Source organism: Myxine glutinosa, chromosome 2, assembly GCF_964187855.1.
Source record: "Myxine glutinosa chromosome 2, kmMyxGlut1.1, whole genome shotgun sequence".
Lineage (NCBI taxonomy): Eukaryota > Metazoa > Chordata > Myxini > Myxiniformes > Myxinidae > Myxine > Myxine glutinosa.
This window is the reverse complement of record NC_136262.1, coordinates 203,070,555-203,093,858: the sequence shown is the minus strand read 5'-3', so window position 1 is coordinate 203,093,858 and position 23,304 is coordinate 203,070,555. Positions and strand designations below refer to the sequence as shown.

Below are 23,304 nucleotides of genomic sequence, written 5' to 3'. Positions count from 1 at the left end.
AGTCCTTCCTTGGCACACCTGAGCTCCTCACCACATACAAGGCTTTCATCCGCAGCTCAATGGAATACTGTTCCCCCCTCTGGGCTGGTGCTCCTGCCTCACACCTTGCTCGGCTTCACGCTGTTGAGGCCAAAGCTTTCAGAATCATTGGAATCTCCTGCGATGTAGTCAACTCCGAGGGCCTTTCACTCACTCACCGCAGGCAGGTTGGTGGTCTTTCTGTCTTCTACCGACTCCTCTCTGGCCTTGCTCCCCCAGCTCTCTCTATGCTCTGTCCCCCCAATATTCCTTCAGGTCGCACAAGATCTGCCTGCAACCCTCTTATGGTTAAACTGCCAAAGTCTAGGCTCTCTGCTCACCTTCACTCTTTCATTCCCCTTTTCTCCCGCCTCTGGAACAAACTCCCCCACTCCCTTCAATCCCACTCCTCCCTCCAGGTCTTTAAAACAGCTGTTCACCACCATCTCTTATCTTCCCCCATCGAAAACCTTGATCTTTTCTACCCCCGGTAATTCACCCCAGAGTCCTTGCAGTGAGTGTTCATATGTTTTATTCCTCTCCCACCTCCCCCCAAGTCCTCCCGATGTCCCTGCTCTCAAATGTTGTGTTTGTGTCCTTCCCCCTCTCTCCCCATCTTGTCTGCCGCTCCCCTTGTTTTTTGTTTTGTGTGTCGGTTTGTCTTTTTGCGTGATTAATGTTAGCTCTTTCACGAGCCTCGATCTTGTATACAAAAACAAAACAAAAAAAAACTTCTAAAAGGTGCCAATAATATTGTCCGGGTCATTTTAGGATTTCTGTTTGGAATAAGCGAAAATTTAGTTAAATTTTTTGCTTTTTTGTTTTGTTCCACTGCAAACCAAAGAAATACAAATGTGGCTACATGCGAGCAGACATGGGTTGAATCCCTGCTTGAGAGAATGCCAACCCCCTCCCCGCCAACACGGTCATCTCTCCAACTCACAATCCCATGAGATATGCGGAAAGGACGACCCAAAACCAATCATCTTCTTTTTGATTCGTATATAAACATCATTAAAAGTAAATAATGACATCGGCCAAAGTTCAAACGACGTTTAATCTCTACACGAGAGAATTCCACATAGCTATTTGGGCGGTGTATAAGCTAACAGATCGCTGTCCATCGATCTTGCCGAGGCCACATCACCTATTGGCTGAAAATCCTTTTAACTGTTGACTTGGTAGTTTTTACAATGAAGGAAACATTAACGTTGTTAAAAGTTTATTTTGTGATTAATTTGTGATTGGAGTTACGTAGTTTGGAATGAAAAAAGAGATATCGAGTTCAAGTAAATGACGACATGCCGTGATGCTTTCTACTTTCTGAACGTGAACTTCGCGGATCGCCATGGACCCATGATCGATGTTTCTATACGTGAACGTACCCGTTTGTTTGTGAACGGGTATGTTTTTCATGGAGGTCCTTCACAAACTTGCTGTCCATGTCTGACGTGCGACTGAAGGTGCTACAGGAATGTGGAATTTATTGGTTTCATGCTTTAGCATTTGCCGTATCTGCATTACCTGCTTGCTGCTGGCCTCCCACCCGTGCTACGCACGGGTATCTCTAATATTTTTTTATTTCAAGAATTTTCTGGAAGAAATGGTGCATTATTTAAAAAGTGCAAGGGTGCCAATATTTTTGGCCACAACTGTGTGTGTGTGTGTGTGTGTGTGTGTGTGTGTGTGTGTGTGTGTGTGTGTGTGTGTGTGTGTGTGTGTGTGTGTGTGTGTGTGTGTGTGTGTGTGTGTGTGTGTGTGTAATATATATATATATATATATATATATATATATATATATATATATACACACATACATACATACATACATACATACATACATACATACTAGCTGAGGTACCCGGGTTGAATAAGAATAAGACAAATATATGATGAAAAGAACATGTATATTTTAGAGCAATATCACAGTACATTGCCTACATGACGTTTTGTCTCGCGCCTGATTTCGCATCGCTCCAGGTTCTTCACCTCGCTTCAACCATTTTCACAACCATCCAAACGTTAATCTGGTGTGTGTGTGTAACGTGGATTTTGAGTGGGAATTTGCGGTTCGTCGATTGGGAGCCGTTGAACGTCCATACCCGAAGGTGTGATTTCCCAGCCGCCTCTTGAGGACACTTTTGCCTATCTTTGGCAGTGTGACTGTCAACCGAGCGGGATTCTGGTCTCGATACATCGTTCTGACGATCGCTTCAACATCACCCGTCCCACAATACCCGACCTGTCCCACAGTACCCGAGCCGTCCCACAGTACCCGACCCGTCCCACAGTACCCGACCCGTCCCACAGTACCCGACCCGTCCCACAACACCCGACCCGTCCCACAACACCCGACCCGTCCCACAACACCCGACCCGTCCCACAACACCCGACCCGTCCCACGTACCCGACCCGTCCCACAGTACCCGACCCGTCCGACAATACTCGACCCGTCCCACAACACCCGACCCGTCCCACAACACCCGACCAGTCCCACAACACCCGACCCGTCCCACAACACCCGACCCGTCCCACAACACCCGACCCGTCCCACAACGATTGAAATGGCAGACTTTGCAGCACCGAGTCAGCTCTGACTGGAGCTAAAAAGCTTTGGACTCTCACAATCGGCAAAGCCAGAGGAGCCCAGGGCCTGGAAGCAGGATGAGGGGAGGTCGGAGGGTACGTTAGTCATTACCGTGTCTGGGAGAGAAGGACTTGCACGGATATGGGTTTGGGAGATTGTGGCTTGTGTCAGATTCCCAGAAGGAATTCGTAGCAATGCCGTTAACCACGATGCCGTCCATGGGCATTTCCACTGTGAACACCAACGTGCATTTCCTGGGTTTCACCTGCGCTCCTGCAGCGCCGCACTCTTCCGCATTTGGGGAAGGTCGAGATTAAATCGACCGTCGTTGGTTAACCAAAAAAATATTTCCAACAGTTGAAATAATTATTGTTTCCAACAGTTGGAATAATTATTGTTTCCAACAGTTGGAATTTAATGAAATTTGAATTCGAATAAAATCTCAACTTTAAAAAAAGTTTATTCGTTCTTGGCGTGAAAAAATGGCGCGCATTTTGTCATTATGTGCGACTTTACATCACTCCTACGGACGTGAAAACATTTGTTTTCCTTAAAGATATATTTAAAATAAAGAAAATAGTACATAAATTAACAATAAAAGAAGCTAAAAAACAATTTAAAATACAATAAAAAGCACATTCAAAATATATAAATATGTACGTACAGTATACTGTACGTACGTGCAACCGCTGCTTCGCATTCACAACAGAGGCGACGTACAGTATTCCTTTACTCTGTCTGTGTTAGCCATGGGTCCGAAGAAGGATAATGCTAGTGTTTCCAAGCGTAATGTGGTTACGATGGACGATAAGGTAAATCTGATTAAAAGGTATGGAAAAGGTGGAAAAGTGTCGGTGATAGCGCATAGACCTCATCGCGAATCGGAACCGCAATGCATCATGGGATCGGAAAGGGGCAATAGTGCCGCCACAAACTACACCACAGAATTGCAGCTGGCACGGTTTTTTAAACCATTGATATTAAAATAAAAAGTCGCCTATAACCACCGGGATTTTATGCTGATTCCGAATCTGTGTCTAAAACTTTTCTCCGATGTGTAGTTCTTGAGTTATAAGCGGACATCAAGACAGACACTCCTCCTTTATATATATATAGAGATGTATGTGTGTATATATATATAGAGATGTATGTGTGTATATATATAGAGATGTATGTGTGTATATATATATAGAGATGTATGTGTGTATATATATAGAGATGTATGTCTGTGTATATATATATATATATATATATATATATATATATATATATATATATATATATATTTATATATATATATATATATTTATATATATATATATTTATATATATATATATATATATTTATATATATATATATATTTATATATATTTATATTTATATATATATATATATATATATATATATGTATGTATGTATGTATCCGTGGATGATATATATATTATACACAGCCTGTAGGTTAGGTTGGTGTGTGGCTCGGGATCCTAGGATCCTGGGTTTGAATCCCGGTCGATCGCTGAATTAACGCCGGGGGGTTGACTCAGCCTGTCATCCTTCCGAGGTCGGCAAATTGAGTACCAGTTCACTGGTAATTCCCTGTGTGTCGCAAGAGGCGACTAACAGGGTTGGCGGCAGGAAGGGCATCCGGCCATAAAACATTGCTTCAAAAAGGGGACTACGGTGCCCGGAAAAGGCCAACCCCCTCTCTGTGGGGAAAAATAGCCTCTTAAGGTGGTTCATACACACACATACATACTTGAACAAGAGAAAAAGAATCGCCTTTTGGCACTTTCAAAAACCTTCTGTGGAGTCGGACTCGGGACAAAATATTGCAACATTTTACATAATCTCGACCAATCACATTTGCCACTCGCAGACCCTGGCCATGTCCTTGTTTTCTCGACTGCACAGGAAAAGGTGTTCTATGAACCCTCGAATTGTTTGTTAGTTTAATCTGCCTCACCCCGAGTCAGCGTCTATAACAGGATTCTATCACTTTGAGTGATCCCATTTTTGGATCTTGCCTGTATTGACCACGGAGGTATATAATATGGAGAGCCAATTGGCCACCTCGCAGCATTAGCCGCCGTGAAGCCACCGGAAATAGTCTGGCGGCCATATTGGGAAGCCGATTGTTTTGTAAACAAAGCCTGTCAAAGCAAACGCGTGGCGCACTGATGATGCAGCTGGAGCGAATTTTAGGACCGCCGACTATTTAATTAATATAGAATACTAATATTTGAACTGATATTCGGGCTCAGAATCCCGTTCTTTAAGGAAATGGTGTTCATTAAGTTTGAAGTTGATTCTAGACGCATTTTTCCTGGGGAATCCAATGGTTTAGAGCTTGTTTGAAAAAAAAGTGCCCAAAATTACCGCTCGGTGTTCTTTATCGTCCTTCTCATGACCCAATCATCCACTAGTAGGAATAAGAATCCTGACATGTTACACCCCTGTTTAACTCCTGTCTTCACCTTGAACCATTCTGTTGTTTCACCTTGGTCGACGACCGCACATTGAAAGTCTTGGTAAAGGGCTTTTACAAGGTTCACTAATTTTCCAGGTATGCTGTATTTCTTCATTATGACCCAGACTTTCTCTGGGCAAGGAGTCGAAAGCTTTCTAGAAATCTATAAAATTGAGGTACATCGTCGTTTGCCATTCTTTGGCTTGTTCTATAATGTTCCTCAATATAAAGATCTGATTTGTTGTCATGTTATATGATGTTACTTAATTCAGTCATTATATTGTAACTAAGATGTGTATGTTTCTATTACCGAGATGCTAGAAACCAGTCACATAAATGACATGAAACGCTGTCATGTAGTTAACCCACACAATTCTTGGGTTTCGGAAGTTTTTGCTATTCATAACATACAAGACTTACATGTTGCAATGGAACGTTCAACAGGACATGGTAATTGTTACATGAATAATGGAGCGGAGATATAGACATCTCATGCAACACATCTTTTACAGTTTAAATATTTACATGAAGTGTTGGTGAACTCGCCATATCAGACAAAGGGCAACCCACTTGCAGACTTGATGTCATGTCGCATCAAGAGGCGCTTATATGCGGCAACAAACTGCCGGGCCGTTGGGTTATTCCCACTTCCACATGCAATGCGGACCGCTCCAAAGAAAAGTTCAATGTGGTCTTGGCTCATTTTGTACGTAAGCAGGTATCGCAGGGGAGATGAGGCAGGTTTGACATATGTGAAATACAAAATTGTGACACTCTCTATGCAGATCATGAAACCAATGAAGGGGGTTTTCAAACGCGTATTGGTCATAACTTGACCATTCATGTTTTTGATGTTGGACAAGTAACTGTAGGCAGTATCCAGGAATGGCAGGAAAAGTCCTTCTCGTGATGTCATGAGTGGTGCCTTGTAGTTTCGTGCCAATGGATTGCGAGAATTTAGAATGTCAAACAGTTTGTCCAATGTTTCAATGTATTGGCAGGTAGCCCCACTGCCCTGAAATTCTGATAGTTGCAAAGTGTCCCTGCAAAACCGAATTGCATCTGCCACACTAGTGCTCAATGTCTGAGCGCTGTGTCCACCTTCATGACATTGCTCTTCCACTCGATGTGTTTCCGGGAGAGCTTATTTCCCAGACGCAAGCCTTCCCTCTTCTGCAGATCAAAGAGTGCCTGGATGTATTTCCACGCGATGACTTTTTTGTTGCCATCCTCCATCATTTTCATGGATCCAAGACAGTTTCTTGCAAGTTTAAGCATGTGACATGCATCGAGTACTTCGAGTACTTCGGCTTCAGTCGGACGGTTTGACCAGTCCTGTCGAAGTCACTCTCATTGAAGTGATCACTGCACAGAACTGTGGTGCCTGGGGTGGGGTAGAAGGACTCCCTTCTCAGGGCAGATGTCCATCGGGAGCACAAGTCCTTATCCTTTGGAAACCTTGAAACAAAATACATTGTGGTCACAAAATGTGGTTGCGGGTCAAAACCTCAGAGGGCAGTCAAAACATCCGAGTCAAAACGACTCCATATCAAAATAATATTTTGAGTTTCATATGTATAGTTAAATACAACTTCATCTGCTAATGTTTGCCATGTGTCGGACTTTCGTACCTTCCACAAGTAACCCCCATTTGCTCTTTCTGCTCACGAGTGACACAGGAGGGCATGGAAACCCTGACAGTAGTAGACTGGACAATTAAGTTAAGCTCATCACAAATTAAATCACTTGACAATGATCACGAGCTGACGAGTCAATCTCGATACTTCAATCTGAATCAATGAATGAGTCAATCAGACATCAGTCTGACATACTCACATAGCCCTAGTGAATACACAATACAGTTATATTTGAGATCTGTGTCGTATTGCACACCCTGCGCGTGGTCTAACATCATCAAATTCAAACACAGTGTTCAAACTTCATTGAAACTTAATTACCTAGCCCCACCACCGTGACCACGCCAAAAACTGAAAAAGCAGAACACCCGCGATCGCGGTTTGTCACTTACTTGTGAAATGTGCATGTGGAGGCCTTCCCTGAGGTATTTGTGCAGTCAAATGCAACACACTGTGGCATTTTGAAACAGCGCGTTCACAAATAAGACTCCTTACAGTCGGTAAGCATCCAAAATGAATCAGAAATTGTGAGATCAGCTGATTGTGAGATCAAACACGGACGCAGACACAATCGGCTTCCCAATATGGCCGCCAAGCAACTTCCGCTAGCTTCAGCCGACAGCCATCATTGGCTCTCCAGGTTTATTATATACCTCCGTGGTATTGACCAAGTGCTTGAACTCAGACCCAACTCTACCTGCTACTTTAACTTTGTAGTTTGTTTTGCTGTCATTTTTTGTGTATGAACCAAATTGAGCCTTATCGTGGAAATCTGTTTATACCAGCCGAGCGGTCAAATTATGCCAAAGATTTAGCTCGGACAGGAAGACTAAAACTGAAAAGGCAAGCTTCTGAAGAAAAATTTTCAGGGGGGGGGGGGGGAGGGTGCGGGGGGAGGGAAACCTCTTCTCCACCCCCTTCCCCCTTTCTTCTTCAGAACCAAGGGGAAGCACATTGTCCAACTGAGGCTTTTCAGATGCAGACACCCATCTAATGGCAGCAGCTTTCGAGCTCTTCCTGTATGCGCTCAGAGTCTGTGCTTCATCTGAGCTGTCTGCAATTCTCTCCCCCACCCCCTTTCCCTGCAGGAGCACTCTGGCCGTGTTTTCCGGCTTCAGTTTGATGAGTTCCAGATCGTAAGCAGCTCGCACGATGACACCATCCTCATCTGGGACTTTCTAAACGTGCAACCAGCTCTGGCTGAGGCAGCCCGCTCTCCAACACGCACCTACACTTATGTCTCCAAATAAGGTGGGAAGGCCTGGCCTGGTTTTAATCTAGTTAACTTGTTGCTTGTGAAGTCCTCAGGTTCGAGTTTCCGCATTAACCAACCCGTTTGTTTCCTTCTAATGCTGTTTAATACAAATGCTCTGATGCGATAATTCTGACGGATTCCTCCTTAGAGTTCTGCATTTTCTTTCCCACAAAACGATTACGGAAAAGCGCAGTCATCGGCGCTCCAATTCGATTTTAATCCCAATTTCTATTTTCCTTTGCACACAAAGGGCTCACAGGATAGCTAGGTGGTGAACTCACCTTTCGGCTGCATCATCTGGCTTCAATTCCCATCTATTAACTATCAACCTGGTGATTCGCAGGCAAGGCATTTCATCAGGCCGCCGTCCTTGGGAAAGGTCTGTAAGCTGGTTGTCCCATTTGCTGGTTGACATTACAGATCCAATGATTCTTTTTGAAAAGAGTAGACCGATGTGGGCCAGCACCTGAGCCCGATTCCAAATTCCTGGCTGAAGATACAGCATCCTATGACATCGGGTACCTCTCCTGGTTTGGATCTTCATCTGAGAAGTTGCTAAAATAGAGCAAATGCTAAGAACTGATATTTTTGTTTTCTCACCAGTCCTGTGCACAAGGTTTATGCTGCTTAAATGAAGGGGAAAACCAGGTTGATCCTAATTGAACCCCCTCTCCCTCCCCGCTTCCCTTTCAGTTATGAGAGATTTGAGTTTGCAAGTTCAAAATGCCTGCAGTTGACGCGACGCCTTCATGAAGTTTGTATTTATTGAAAACTGCCTGTCGACCGGCCATGTGCCGTGCCCACGGCTTGCCGATGTATGAATGGGATATAGTCACTACAATATACATACTACTTTTACCATGCTGCGTAGTCTTTAAACATTTAGTGTATCGACGTGTGAACTGTCATTCTTAAAGTGGGCTTTCCAAGTAGCAATTAAAATGGCTGTAATTTGCTATGGGTGTACTTGAGTTAGGTCTTTGTAAATAACATTTTGTGATGGATCTCCAATTCACAGGCGGTATCGCAAGATTTATTCATGAAAGCGTGTGAATTGTGCTCCTTGAGGCCACACGGAGCGATGTCCAAATTCCGTCCTCACCAAAAGGGCCGCCGGCCCAAGGTATTGTCAGGGGAGCATACCGAGTGAGAGGTGCAGCACGGTGCAGCCCTGTTTTGAGTTGTTTTTTTTATCTGCTTGTTTTTCCTCAATGATCTTGTGCTTTGGCTCCTCAGTAAATCGAACGAGGACTTAAATATCGTTACTTTCTGCTCTGTTTTATCCCTGCATGAACGTGCTGTAAATAGAAGCATGGGGTAGTACACAGATCAGGTGCTCATCTCAAGATTTCATTTTCTTTTGACTTTTTGACGTTCCAGTGCATTATTCTTGTCGTCGTCGTCGTCGTTTTCTCCACAGCAATTTGTATTTGCACCAATTGTGTTCCTGAATTTTTGAAGTTGAAATTTTTTGATGTTGATGCATGCCCCCACCTCCACCCGCGGGCGGTTGCGCGGTGGTCGGTCCGGCGGTACCGCTCTGCTGTGAAAAAGTTCTCATTTCAGCCGATCCGCTCTCGCTCGCCTCGCAAAGCAAGCTGCGTGTCCTGAACTCGTGTAGAATGAAGGCAAATCGAAATGCACCTGGCTCCCTAGTTTTGACTATTGTTCCTTTTTCACAAGCATTATCTTACCCTTGTAGTTTATTTTTGTACATGTGTAAAGCTAGTATAAACAAAAGGTACCAACGTGCCTGCTGTGTTGTGATGTCTTTAATAAACTGCTTTAACCATTTAAGGACTCATTTCCCCCCTGAACTCCTCCCTCCCTGAACCCCTCCCTCCCTGAACCCCTCCCTCCCTCATACATATTACATGCATTTCTGATATTCCAATATGCAACACACATAGTGAGATCATTATTCGGGGGCACAGCTGATGCAATTGCACTTTAAAAGTTGAGAAGGGTACCGATGTTGGCATCATTACATGAAACTGAGAACATCACATCATTAGAAACCCCCACCTCATGTAGGTCCAGACAAGAACGTAGGTCCATACAATATTGTTTGAGTGCCAGGTCGATAATTAGCCAATTCTTCATGAAAGGCACCGTGGGGTCGTTTTAACGTCCACCGGCTAAAGTTAGCGGACGGGGCACCCAGTTTTAACGTCAATCTGAGGGACGGTGCACTCATACCTGTGAAGCACCAATCCCACCGTTTATGGTCGGGTTGGGAATTCAACCCAAACTAGACAGCTAAAATTCAAAGTCCTTTCGCCACCTCCGTGATGGGTCACTCTTGTTAGTGAATAACTCTACATAAAATATCTCTCACGGATTATTATACATCTTTACTTTAAAAACAAAAGACTTTTCACCTCTGACTCCTCATTTGCCAAAGTGAAAAGTTCAACTGTGACCATAAAGTGCATTCCTTTAGGGGGGGGGGGGGCTTTGGCCACCTGGCCTGCAGGTCAGAACCATCTGCGAAGTTCGAACCTCAGATCCGGAAGGACTTGTGTAAGCCATATAGCAGCTGTAGCGGTAAAGGCTGAGGAAAGAGCATTGCATTCAATGTTGTTGTGAGAAAGCATCTGCATCGGTATTCGAATGAATTCAAGAAATTGGTCAAATACCTTGCTGTACCAGCGACTTCTCCACACTTGCTTCATGGTCATCTCATCCGGAAGAACTTCATCTTTGAAGAATACCAAGACCTGCACATTACAAAGGGTGGAGTGAAGAGCCGCCTTGGGGTTTTGTTTTTTTCATGCCACGTAGTTGAGAGCTTTGGCTCTATCTACACATCCCCCTCGATATGGTACCTATTATTTTTTTGAATTAAACAAGGACGGCACTCGGCAGAGCATACCGCCGCCAGAATTAACAGTTTACGTTTTGTATCCCACTGGTGGGTCAGATCTGGATCCGGACCTGAACCAAAAGGTAATCAGCCTGTTTTTGTCACTTACCCAACTCATTCACCAAGTTTTGTCTAAGTCGTTCACAACTTTTTGAAATATCATGCCACATATCGCTTTTAGCCCTATCACTCAATGATGAAGAATCACTTAAGAAATAACAAAATTATCGTGTCCGTATTTGGATCTTCATAAAAATCTAATTGATTTGTCCTTGGCACACACCTGTCACACACCTAGCCTGGTGTTGGCTTAGCGGTTAGGGAGGGTGCCGGCTTGGGATCGAATCCCGGTCGATCGCTGAATTAACGCCAGGGGGGTTGACTCAGCCTGTCATCCTTCCGAGGTCGGCAAATTGAGTACCAGCTTGCTGGGATGAATGATCCCGGTGTGTTCCCCGGTTTAGAATAGGTACACCGTATCCCTGCGCATCGTAAGAGGCGACTAGGGGTTGGCGTCAGGAAGGGCATCCGGCCATAAAAACATTGCCTCAAACAGAGAACCATGATTGTCATGGGGCCTGCAAGGTTAACCCCCGCTCTAGCGGGGAAAATGGCCTTAAAAACGATCATTCATACACACCCAACCACTCCACCAAGTTTTGTCCAAATCCATCCATAACCTTTTGAGATACCCTGCTATAAATATTGGTTTAGCCCGATCTCGCAATGGTGAGGAATCACTTTGATCCAGATCTTCACCAAAATCTGATCATTCCTTGTGTGTCACACAACTAAATTTTGTCTGAATCCATCCACAACTTTTTGAGATATCTTGTTGACAAACAAATGGGTGAAAACATAACCTCAGTAAGCGGTTGCTGGATTTACACTGTTTGCAACTATCCACATGCTCAACTACTAGCTTTGTGGTGGCGAGACATTGTGACGTCATGCGTTTTGGAATGAACTTCAAGCAATACCACAACTGTCGTAGAGTTAACATGGTGGAGAAGTGATATCTGGACAGCTGTATTCATTTCAATGTAATTGTACTGAACAATTGTTTTTCCTTGTCTAATGAGCATAGCAATGGATTTCTAACTGAACGCAATACTCAAAGCTAAGACCATGGTAGCAATGTCATTTCACCACCAACAAACCCTGAAGTCACCCAAACCAATTGACCCCTCAACTTCACAGAGAAACGATGATCTTTTTTGGATTGAAGACTAGCCCCATTTCAAACACATAGCCCAAGATTGTCGTCTAACATTCGCTTAGCTTGTGGTCACAGCATCAATTTGTTGAGCAAATGATGATGTAATCACAACCCCAAGGTAGCAGGTGGTTGATGCAAATTCACAGAGCATGACACTTTGCAAAATAACCCCTTGCAGTAGCATGTTACAAAATAGGTGGCGCGTATCCGAGGACACAAGATCCTGAAAGGTACAAACCTGCTCTGGTGTTTCCAGGCCAAGCTTCCTTGCCAGCACCTTCCGCAGCTGGTAAACCTGGGCACGGGCTGAGCACCTCACATACTTCTGCTGTTTTAAAGTAAGGTAGTAGGGTGGGGAAAAACAGGTGTCTCTTGGTACAGGAATTGTTCTCCAGCCTGGCTGGAATTTTATATATATATATATATATATATATATATATACATATATACATCTTTATATATATATCTATATATATATATATATATATATATCTATATATATATATATATCTATATATATATATATATATCTATATATATATATCTATATATATATATCTATATATATATATATATATATCTATATATATATATATATATATATCTATATATATATATATATATATATATATATACATATATCTATATATATATATATATATATATATATATATATATATATATATATATATATATATATATATATATACACACACATATATAATATATATGCATATGCGCATACAGTGCATTCAGACCCCTTCACTTTTTTCACATTTTGTTATGTTGCAGCCTTATGCTGAAATCGTTTAAATTCATTTTTTCCCTCATCAATCTTCACTCAATACCCCATAATGACAAAGAGAAAACAGGATTCAAGAAAGTTTTGTAAATTTATTTAAAATAAAAAACTGAAATATCACTGACATAAGTATTCAGACCCTTTGCTATGACATTTGAAATTTAGCTCAGGTGCCTCCCATTTCTCTTGATCATCTTTGAGATGTTTCTACACCTTGATTGGAGTCCACCTGTGGTAAATTCAATTGATTGGACATGATTTGGAAAGGCACACACCTGTCTATATAAGGTCTCACAGCTGACAATGCATATCAGAGCAAAAACCAAGCCATGAGGTCGAAGGAACTGCCTGCAGAGCTCAGAGACAGGATTGTGTCGAGGCACAGATCTGGGGAAGCCGACAAATAAAAATTATGCTGCATTGAAGGTTCCCAAGACCACAGCGGAGTCCATAATTCTTAAATGGAAGAAGTTTGGAACAACCAGGACTCTTCCTAGAGCTGGCCACCCGGCCAAACTGAGCAATCGGGGGAGAAGGGCCTTGGTAACAGAGGTGACCAAGAACCTGATGATCACTCTGGCTGAGCTCCAGAGATCCTGTGTGGAGATGGGAGAAACTTCCAGAAGGACAACCATCACTGCAACACCACCAATTTGGGCTTTATGGCAGAGTGGCCACACGGAAGCCTCTCCTCAGTGAAAGACATGAAAGCCTGCTTGGAGTTTGCAAAAAAGCAGCTAAAGGACTGACTGTGAGAAACAAGATTATGTGGTCTGATGAAACCAAGAATGAACTGTTTGGCCTCAATTCTAAGCGTCATGTCTGGAGGAAACCAGGCACCGATCATCACCTGCCCAATACCATCCTAATGGTGAAGCATTGATTGAAGCATTGAATGGCAGCATCATGCTGTGGGGGTGTTTTTCAGCAGCAGGGACTGGGGGACTGGTCGGGGTTGAAGGAACAATGAACGGAGCAAAGTAGAGATATCCTTAATGAAAACTTGAAACAGAGTGCTCAGGACCTCAGACTGGGCCAAAGGTTCACCTTCCAACAGGACAATGACCCGAAGCACACAGCCAAGAGTGGCTTAGGGACAACTCTGTGAAGGTCCTGGAGTGGCCCAGCCAGAGCCCTGACTTGAACCCAATCGAACATCTCTGGAGAGACCTGAAAATGGCTGTCCACCGACAGTCCCCATCCAACCTGACAGAGCTTGAGAGGATCTGCACAGAAGAATGGCAGAAAATCCCCAAAACCAGGTGTGCAAAGCTTGTCGCATCATGCCCAAGAAGACAAGGCTGTAATCGCTGCCAAAGGTGCTTCAACTCAGTACAATAATTTCATTATTGCGATAACTTTAAAATGGCTGAAGGGATCCAAGTCAAACTTATTCCAGGTATGTATAATGGTGAAAATATGTACCGATTAAATTTTGGGGTCAAAGGTCATGTTAATTAAAATTCATGTTTTCAGATCAACTTGTGAACCAGTGATGGGATTTTGAACAAACTTGGGATAAGTATATATATATATATATATATATATATATATATATATATATATATATATATATTAGGGTGGGCTTCAAAAAATCAAAATGCAGATTTTCTCCGGGACATGGTCTATTTTTGTTCCTTTTGGTGTCAAAGGAAACCACACCAAATTTGAATGGAATCCAAAAATATTTAGGGGTGCCACATCAGTGATGAATTTTCCCCCATGCAAAAATAGGAATTCCCATTTTTTGGGCCGTATATACACAAAATAAATACATAATTATATATATACATTAAATATAATATTAAAAATAAATATATAGTAAATATACATTAAATAATAATATATATTATATTATACATTATCTATCTATAATTCCAGTAATCTCTGTCTGTCTGTCTGTACGTCTGTACGTTTGTTTGTTTGTCTGTGACCGCTGTTTCTCGACAACTACCGGTCCGATATACTTGAAACTTGCCAGGTATATTGCTGGGGACCCGAGGATGTGCCTTTTCAAGGTTTCATATTAATCGGACAATTACTTACCGAGCTATGTCCAAAAAACGATTCAACCAATCAGAGAGCAGCGAACGATCGCGTGTGCCGAACGTGGAGGACACACTCTGCCTCGGATGGCACATTTGAGAGCGTATTCATTTATTTCACGTTTGCAAACTATGTTGGCGCTATGTTGGCGTTAAACGATGTTTTAAAACTAATAAAAACGAATTTGCGATTCATTCGCTTTCCTGCGCGTTTGTGTACGCGATGGCGATTTCTTTACCAAACTCCGGAAGCCGTTCGCTTTGGACCGAACCATTTCATGTAAATAGAGGGGGGGGATTGTCACCACTCGCAAGCCGTTCGCTTTGGACCAAACCATTTCATGTAAATAGAGGGGGGGGGATATAATTTTAGATATATATATATAGTACGGGCATGCCCTAGTATATACAATTATATGATAGACAATTATACAAATATTGACAAATATAATACATTAAATAATATATTAAAAATAAATATAATATATTAAAATTTAAATATAATAAATAAATATATAGTTATACAATATATATATACATTATAATTAAATATACATTAAATTTATACATAAAATATACATTAAATAATAAATATACATGAATACACATTATACATTATATATATAGTTATATACAATATATTATACATACAGTTTTGAGACTTCCTATGATCACTATCTGGGCAATTTTCATGCATGTTTTGTACAGGTTCCCGGGGTCAGGGGTACGCTTTTTTAGTGTGTAATATGTAGGCCTAACTTATTGACTGTGGCTCTTTTGTAGAGAGTGACCCTGTGGAGTAAGAATTAACAGGATTTTACCCACATTCTTGCGTATTTTGCAGATATGGCATGTGCTAGTACCAGTGTTTCATTGAAAACTCGGGCTCAGGATAATGTGTATCTCATTGGGTCCACTTCTGGAGATGCCATCAAAGGTGCCAAGCTCCTGACTGTGCATCAATCTCTTGTCCTGTTTTTCCATCACCTGAAGAAGGAGAATCGCACTGCCCGGGAGAGTGCAACCCTCACCATTGAAGAGGTTGTGAAGTTCTGGGAAAAAGCTCACCTACCTACAACGACGAAGCAGCACTGCATCCATCGTTTGGAGAGGCTATATGAAGAATGGAGGAGCCTCCAAAAAGGTGCAAAGCGGGGTGGTGCGACCCAAGAGAAAAAGGAAGCATCCTTCAAGGCCTCCTTGGAGAAGACGTTTGATCTTAGGCATGCAGATTCGGAGGCCATAATCACCAACCCCGAGGACAGGAAGTTTCTTCACGATCAATTCTCAGAGAGGAAGGCTTCAATGGGATCTGTAGACACTGTGTTGGAAGCAAAAACGAAGCGAAAGAAAGAAAGGGAAGAAAAGGAGAAGACTAAGGCAGAGAAGGAAAATAAGAGACAGGAAATGGTCATGAAGGGTGCTACTGCTATGGAAGTCACAGACTCAGACTCTGACTCTGAGACCACGGCACAGGCTGGTTCTTCATCATCTGATGGTGGGATATCTCGTCCCAAGAAAAGAAGGCCTATCAACATTGTCACTCCTGAAGTTGCAGCTTCTTTGGATCGTACGAAAACAAGTGACCGAATGACTGTCCACAACTTGGCATCCATTTGTAGAGCAGTAGGATGGGATCCTGCAGAGCTGGCACTGAACCGATGGACAGTGCGGCGGAATCGCATGATGCATCGATGCAAAACCATGGACGAAATAAAAGAAGCATTTCATCATAATGTGCAGGGTCCTTTAGTGGTCCATTGGGATGGAAAGCTTCTTCCCGATGTCACTGGAGATTTTGTGCATGTGAAGGTGGATCGTCTTCCAATCCTTGTGTCCAACCAGTACCATGGAATGGAGCAGCTGTTGAATGTTCCCAAGTTACCTGACGGGGGAGGAGAAGCTATGGCAACCGCTGTAGTGGACACACTGAAGAGCTGGAACCTTGTGGGCAAGGTGAAGGCTTTGTCTTTTGACACAACGGCCAGCAATTCAGGTGTTCGTGGAGGGGCTGCTGTCCTCATTGAAAAGAAGCGACAGACTGAACTAATTCATTTGGCTTGCCGCCATCATGCGCACGAAATCATTCTGGGAGATGTTTTCACCACTCTTTTCGGTCCTTCATCAGGCCCTGACGACATCCAGCTTTTTAAGCGGTTTCAGGTGGAGTGGCCGTCCATTGCCCATCACCAACCAAAAAATGGATTCACAGATCCTGATACGGCAGCTGAGTTTGCACAGAACAATGACATGATGGATGAAGCTCTGGAATTTGCTCTTGTGTGTTTGAAAGATCAGCAGCCAAGAGATGATTATCGTGAACTCCTAGAACTGACTGTCATCTACATGGGAGGAATCCCACCTCGTGGAATCCGGATCATGGCTCCAGGAGCAATGCACAGAGCCAGATGGATGGCAAAAGCACTATATTCACTACAGGTGTTCATGTTTCGGTCAGAGTTCCACTTGACACTTCGAGAGGCGAGAGAACTCCGAGCCTTCAACATTTTTGTCTGCCTTGTGTATGTACAGGCTTGGTTTCGGGCTCCACAAGCTATTGAGGCTCCCCTGAATGACATTAACCTCTTCAAGAAGTTGGAAAAGTTTGAACAAATCAATCAGAAGATGGCTCAGGCAGCCTTGAAGGCACTTGGCCGCCACACGTGGTACATGAGCCCAGTACTAGTGGCATTTGCATTCTTTGACACCAGAATTGACAAAGAAAGCAAGATCAATATGATTGAAGCATTGAAAAATGACGGTGAAAACCCCTCTCCAAAGAGACCAGCTATCAAACGAGGAACCGCCCTGTCAATCGCTGGCCTCATAACAAAACACACCAAGCATTTCTTCAGCATCCTAGGGACCCCAACTGATTGGATGGATAAGGATCCTGGTTCATGGGAGCAAGAAACCAGCTTTCAGGAAGCAAAGAAAGCCGCCAGTGGCTTAGTCGTGGTGAACGACAGGGCAGAAAGGGGTGTCGCATTGATACAAGACTACAATAAGCTCCTTACAAAGGATGAAGAGCAAAAGCAAGCTCTGCTCCAAGTTGTTGCTGCTCACAGGAAGATGTACCCCGATGCCAAGAAGGCAACAGTGGTGAAACAGGCCCAGAAATAGGAGTTACATTTCTCATTATATTTGGGTTTTTTTATATTATGTGATATGGTGTCTCTTCATTTTATGAACTGAACATTTGGATTGTTATCATTGAATTTGAGTTTTCATAGCAATATAGTGCTATTTGTGCAGCTATTGTAACTTGTGTTTGCTAGAATACAAAGAAAGTGAGTGGAGGGTGGATTTTCATAAAACAAACTTCTGGTTTTGCTTTCGATCCATATATAGAAAAGTTTTGTAGACACCTTTAGTTTGAAGGCTGATGTGGCACCCCTAAATAAAATCAGATTGCTTTCATATTTGGTGTCTTTTCATTTTGGAACAAAAGGAACAACATAAAGCCATGTCCCAGTAAAGATTTTTAAAAAATTATTTTGAGCACCACCCTTATATATATATATATATATATATATATATGATGCAAAGATGAACTTATTGGCCTGTGGCATCAACAGGTCAGAGGTCATGTCAGGTAAAAATGTGATACTTGAGAACAGTTGAAGGGATTCAAATCAAATTTGGTACAAGTATGTATAATGATGTAATAATGTGGGTGGAGGCATATCGGTTGATATCGCGACGTCGAATAGTGGCATTCTCGTTATTATGAGGGTAATATGTACAAGGTAATATTTTTTTCTGGAACGATCCTGTTATTGGAGGTAATTTTTTTTTTTCTGGGGTGATCCTGTTATTGGAGGTGGTGTTGTTGAGGTAATATGTTGTGCGGAAGTTCCGTTTGTTGTAAAATGGCAATATTTACTATTCCAATCGAAGATTTTTCATGAAGATATTTGGTAATGGGAATGGTTTATTTTCAAATCTCGGTTTATTGGTGGAGGGTAATGAGAATACTCGTGTCCTATTCATGAGATCATGTTGTTGTGAAGGTAATGTTGGTCATATTAATGTTTCTGAGGCAATGTTTACTTCAAAGATGAACAGCATTGCGCTGCACAACCTATTGTCATAACAGGAAGATACCCACACACCTTAACCACCAAGGTACGATTCCATTTATCCTTTGGAGCTGTGTATTCTCTTGGACTCTTGGTAAAGTGTTCCCGCACCTTATATCCTCCCGTCTGGTGCACGGAAGGTCCGCGAGCTCGACTAGTATTTACTTATACCAAGTTTGGTCAAAATCCCATCACTGGTTCAAAAGTGTGGTGCTTATTTTATTTTTTTACTTGTGACCTTTGACCTCTTGACCCCAAAATCGAATTGGTGCATCTTTACATCATTCTACATACTTGTATAAAATATGACTTGCATTCTTAAGTTGTCACAGAAACGGATGGACAGCCGGTTGGACATGAAAACGATGCACCCAGCGACTTTGTCGACGGATTGCACGTCTTGGCTGGTTTGACCGCCTCCGCATTAAGTACCAAAGGTAAGGAAAATTCAAACTAAAATTTGTTGTTTATTTTTATGTCTATTTGAATATAACTGTCATTAACAAAAATAAAAGGGTAATGTCATCGGAAAAAGCAGAATATGAAGTGGTGAACTCTGGTAATGTCATTAATTATGAGAAAAATTGTTTTGATTTGTGTGGTTTTGATATTCGTCATACCTTTCACAAAAGCATCCCTGGTGTAAACGGGGTCTAACAGTACCATAAGGGACTTGAAGCGTGGATCCTAGTCATGACCTCTGTTCACTCAACACACCAAACAAACTGACATACATGTGATCTTTCACTAAAAGGTGAGGTGGTCGTCCATGTCTGTGTCCATTGGTCACGCTTTTCTAAAAGGTTCCTGTTGTCATAGAATAATAAAAACTAGCCGAAACCCGTGGAACATCCACGGAAGGGAGGATGTGGTGTATGGATAGAGTGTACCATTATGGATGGCATAGGGGATTTGCTTGTCCGAGTAAGAGTTAGGAAGAAAGATGAGAATGAAGAGTGCGTATATGAACAACGATCGCCAACACCCGCACAAATGCATGCTCTGGATTGTCCACTCAGTGGACGGCTTGCTTTCGCCTTCGCCTGTCCAATCAGCGGAAGGCTTGCTTCGCCTTCGCCCAGCAGATGCCAATACGATGGCGTCGTAATATGGCATCGTGTCAGCAGTTAATCGGATGCTTTTGGGCCCCAACGTAGGCTAATTCAGATTTTTCGAGTATGGCTGTATGTGATAAACAAAGAACGTGGTTCATAGATCATAAATCCATTAGTGCCATGGGCATCGGGTCACTGGGTGCGGCGTAAAAGGGATAACAAAGTCGAGTCCTTACGCTATTAATTATATAAGATGGTACTGTTGGCAAGCTAAAAATTGATGTATTTGGTGAGAAAGCTGATACTCTTATTTACTTGAACAAAAGTTAGTGTCCATTTAAACAGACATAGCCTTTATAACAGGCCATCTTTCCAGAATGGAAGAAGCAGGACCCAGGGCTTTAATGAAGCGGTTCCAACAGTGGCATTTGTATTATTCGGCTGAGGCCGAGGGAAGTGGGATCTAAGCCGTATATGCTTGATACGCGAAACACCCTGCAAACCCATACCTACGAAAATGATTTTTGGGAATGCTGGCTGCATTTTCCATCCAATCATGTAACTTTGGAAAACAAATTATCCATATGTTGAAAGTTTCATGTTAAGCAGTTGTAAAGAAAACAAATTTAAAAGCGAATATAGGTGAAAAAGTGAGGGCGGAAGAAAAACAAGTGAGGGCCTCAGCCACCCTTCCACAACATGGTCAAGGATTCCAATTCCTCTTGAGGCAGGAGAAAACAAGCGTTACGCCTAGGTCCCCCGTCGGGGAAGTGATGCAAGTTGACAAAGTGGAAGACGCAGAAAACATGCTATGATATGATATTTGGCTCACAAGGTTCAGACATACATGGAGGCGGCCATCTTGGATTTTGACGTGGCGACCCAATTTTCAATAGCGTTCTTCCTTATGCCTAGATACACCCACACACCAGATTAGAAGTTAGTAGTTCGTTTATTTTTCAAGATATTTCGCTCAAGGTTCAGACATATATGGTGGTGGCCATCTTGGATTTTGACGTGGCGACCCAATTTTCAATGGGGTTCTTCCTTATGCCTAGATAGACCCACACCCCAGATTAGAAGTTGGTACTTCGCTTATTTTTCAAGATATTTCGTTCACAAGATTCAGACATATATATGGTGGTGGCCATCTTGGATTTTGATGTGGTGACCCAATTTTCAATAGCGTTCTTCCTTATGCCTAGATACAACCACAAACCAGATTAGAAGTTGGTACTTCGCTTATTTTTCAAGATATTCAGCTCAAGGTTCAGACATACATGGCGGTGGCCATTTTGGATTTTGACGTGGGTTGCACCCACACACCAAATTCGAATGCGGTCCTTCGCTTACGCACGCACACACGCACGGGTGGACGGACGGGAAAACCATAGTCCCCCTTTCGCTCCGCTGTGCGATGGGGAACAAGGTCTTCTGCATAATTGGAATCATGAGACAGGAGGTGTATTCCCCAATATCCCACCGATGGTAAGTTGTGTTCTCTCTATTTTATACAACCTTACTTCTACCTCTGCCCACCCCAAGTCCCGCATGTTCAAGAAACCTCAGTTTCCCATTCTGCTCCCCTCGTGGCCAGTGACTTGTTTTTGGGGTTTTTCTTTTCCTCGTGGACACCTTCCCTCCGCCCCACCCCCCAATACCCCTTGGAAGTTTAAACCTACCACCCTTTATTATTTAGCTCTGCCATGAGCTTAAACCCCTGTATTAAACCACAATATCCCACAGTACGTCCAAACACTGAAGGAGCGATTCATGTTTTGTTAACCACACGCAAATGTATAAGGAAATTGATGCAAAAACCCCACAGCACAGGTACTTTTGACATCAGTGGTACTTCTTGCTGGAACTCTGAAACTGTAGGCAGTGACAGGAGTTCAAAAGAAAAACAAGGCAGGTGGTCATTAAAAGCCTGCTCAAACCACGGTGCGTTCCCAAACCTCTCGTTAGCATCTGCCACCTGGAACACCATTGCCGACATGAACGGTTACAGGCTGTGAGTGACTGTTGGAGAGACGGCAGACATAGAGTGCCAACGCACACCCACCGGCGATACTGGACGCAGTTTGGGCTGCCAAGTGTTGGCGGGTTATCGGTATAAACCCCAAGATTAACCCGTTTTCAAGGGCTGGACGATATGCTGAGAGGTGCGCGTTGCTCATACCTCCTCACGCACCTGCCTCTACGCCACACGACCACATCCATCATCGGGTGTTATCTCTGCATCGGTGATGCCGCTCGTGGATGCGAAGCCAAGAGGATTATCCGGACACACCAATCCAGGATGGCCAAATTCAAGGCGTAATCCATAACAGGAGTGTTCAACAGAATTTTTCACGAACCACAGAGGATGGACAAAGCTGTCCCTGTCCCCCAAGCCCAACCAACTGGCTGGCAATGTGGCATCCGCACAGCTCATTTTTCAGGACCAAAGGGCAGATGGAATTTGTGAACAGCGGCCGCATGGAAACACGCCAGGGCACGGTCTTACTGCATCGGGCAAACGTTGTTAGCGAACACTTGGTTTAGAAAACATACAAGCAGAGTTAATTGCTTCCTTCATTTGCCAATCCATCACGGCCGGAACGCAAGCGCAGCACAGCAATATGGTGCGGATAGACTCCATTAGGCCGTGGGCGCGGCGAGGGAGCGGCGCCGCGTTCGTGGGAAAGCGGGCAATAATGAGGGCGTAATTAGCCCGGGATGGCCCATCGCTCAGCACCTACCTGCAGTGGAATCACACCTTCCGCCTGGCCCAGCGAGGAGCTGCGGGAAGGGATGGAGAGCACAGAGTCAATGCACGCACAATGGGATCTCCCATGGATAACTCTGTACCAGTATTGGGATCGACAGAGAGTACTGTCGATCATCCTCCCCTCCCCCCTTTACACATTGCGATTTTGAACCCTCCTTGCAGTATTCACACCACCCACACCCTCCACTCCCCCACCACCCCCGATAAAAAGGGAATTACAAGCAAACCGCTGAAGATGCAAATTTACGAGCTAGAAGCAGAATGGAGATCGGATCTCTCGGTGAACAAAAGCCAAACGATGGATGGTGTGGGCAGGAAAGCCACTGTTACCCATTTGACGGCCCTGTTAACAGACATTTGGGGCTAAATTTTAAACTTGCCCTCATGCTTGCCTCAGTACCAGCAAATGCTCAGAGGAGACAGCCGGCTTAATGTACCCTCCAAAGGATTGCGTACTCTGATGCAACACCTTGCCTACAATGCTCCCATGTAATGCA

The 23,304-nt window shown here is 43.3% G+C and overlaps 2 protein-coding genes across 7 annotated transcripts in view; one reads left to right on the top strand and one right to left on the bottom strand.

Annotated features, from left to right (window-relative positions):
- LOC137434151 (F-box/WD repeat-containing protein 1A) overlaps positions 1–9,762 on the top strand; it is a 164,882-nt gene extending 155,120 nt beyond the window's left edge. For both annotated transcript variants that reach the window (XM_068126870.2, XM_068126871.2), the window contains exons 13-14: positions 7,799–7,961; positions 8,659–9,762. In XM_068126870.2, coding sequence (XP_067982971.1) covers positions 7,799–7,960 — 162 coding nt within the window. In that variant the 3' untranslated portion in view covers position 7,961; positions 8,659–9,762. The remainder of the gene's footprint in view (positions 1–7,798; positions 7,962–8,658) is intronic.
- PCGF1 (polycomb group ring finger 1) overlaps positions 5,430–23,304 on the bottom strand; it is a 43,568-nt gene continuing 25,693 nt past the window's right edge. For 2 of the 5 annotated variants that reach the window (XM_068126872.2, XM_068126873.2), the window contains exons 6-9: positions 22,779–22,818; positions 12,289–12,378; positions 10,605–10,685; positions 9,721–10,519 (exon numbers count right to left, since the gene is read on the bottom strand). In XM_068126872.2, the coding sequence (XP_067982973.1) occupies positions 10,469–10,519; positions 10,605–10,685; positions 12,289–12,378; positions 22,779–22,818 (262 nt within the window). In that variant the 3' untranslated portion in view covers positions 9,721–10,468. Of the gene's footprint in view, positions 6,532–9,720; positions 10,520–10,604; positions 10,686–12,288; positions 12,379–22,778; positions 22,819–23,304 lie in introns of those variants that run through there. The other 3 variants (XM_078772185.1, XM_078772187.1, XM_078772186.1) reach the window with 3 other exon arrangements.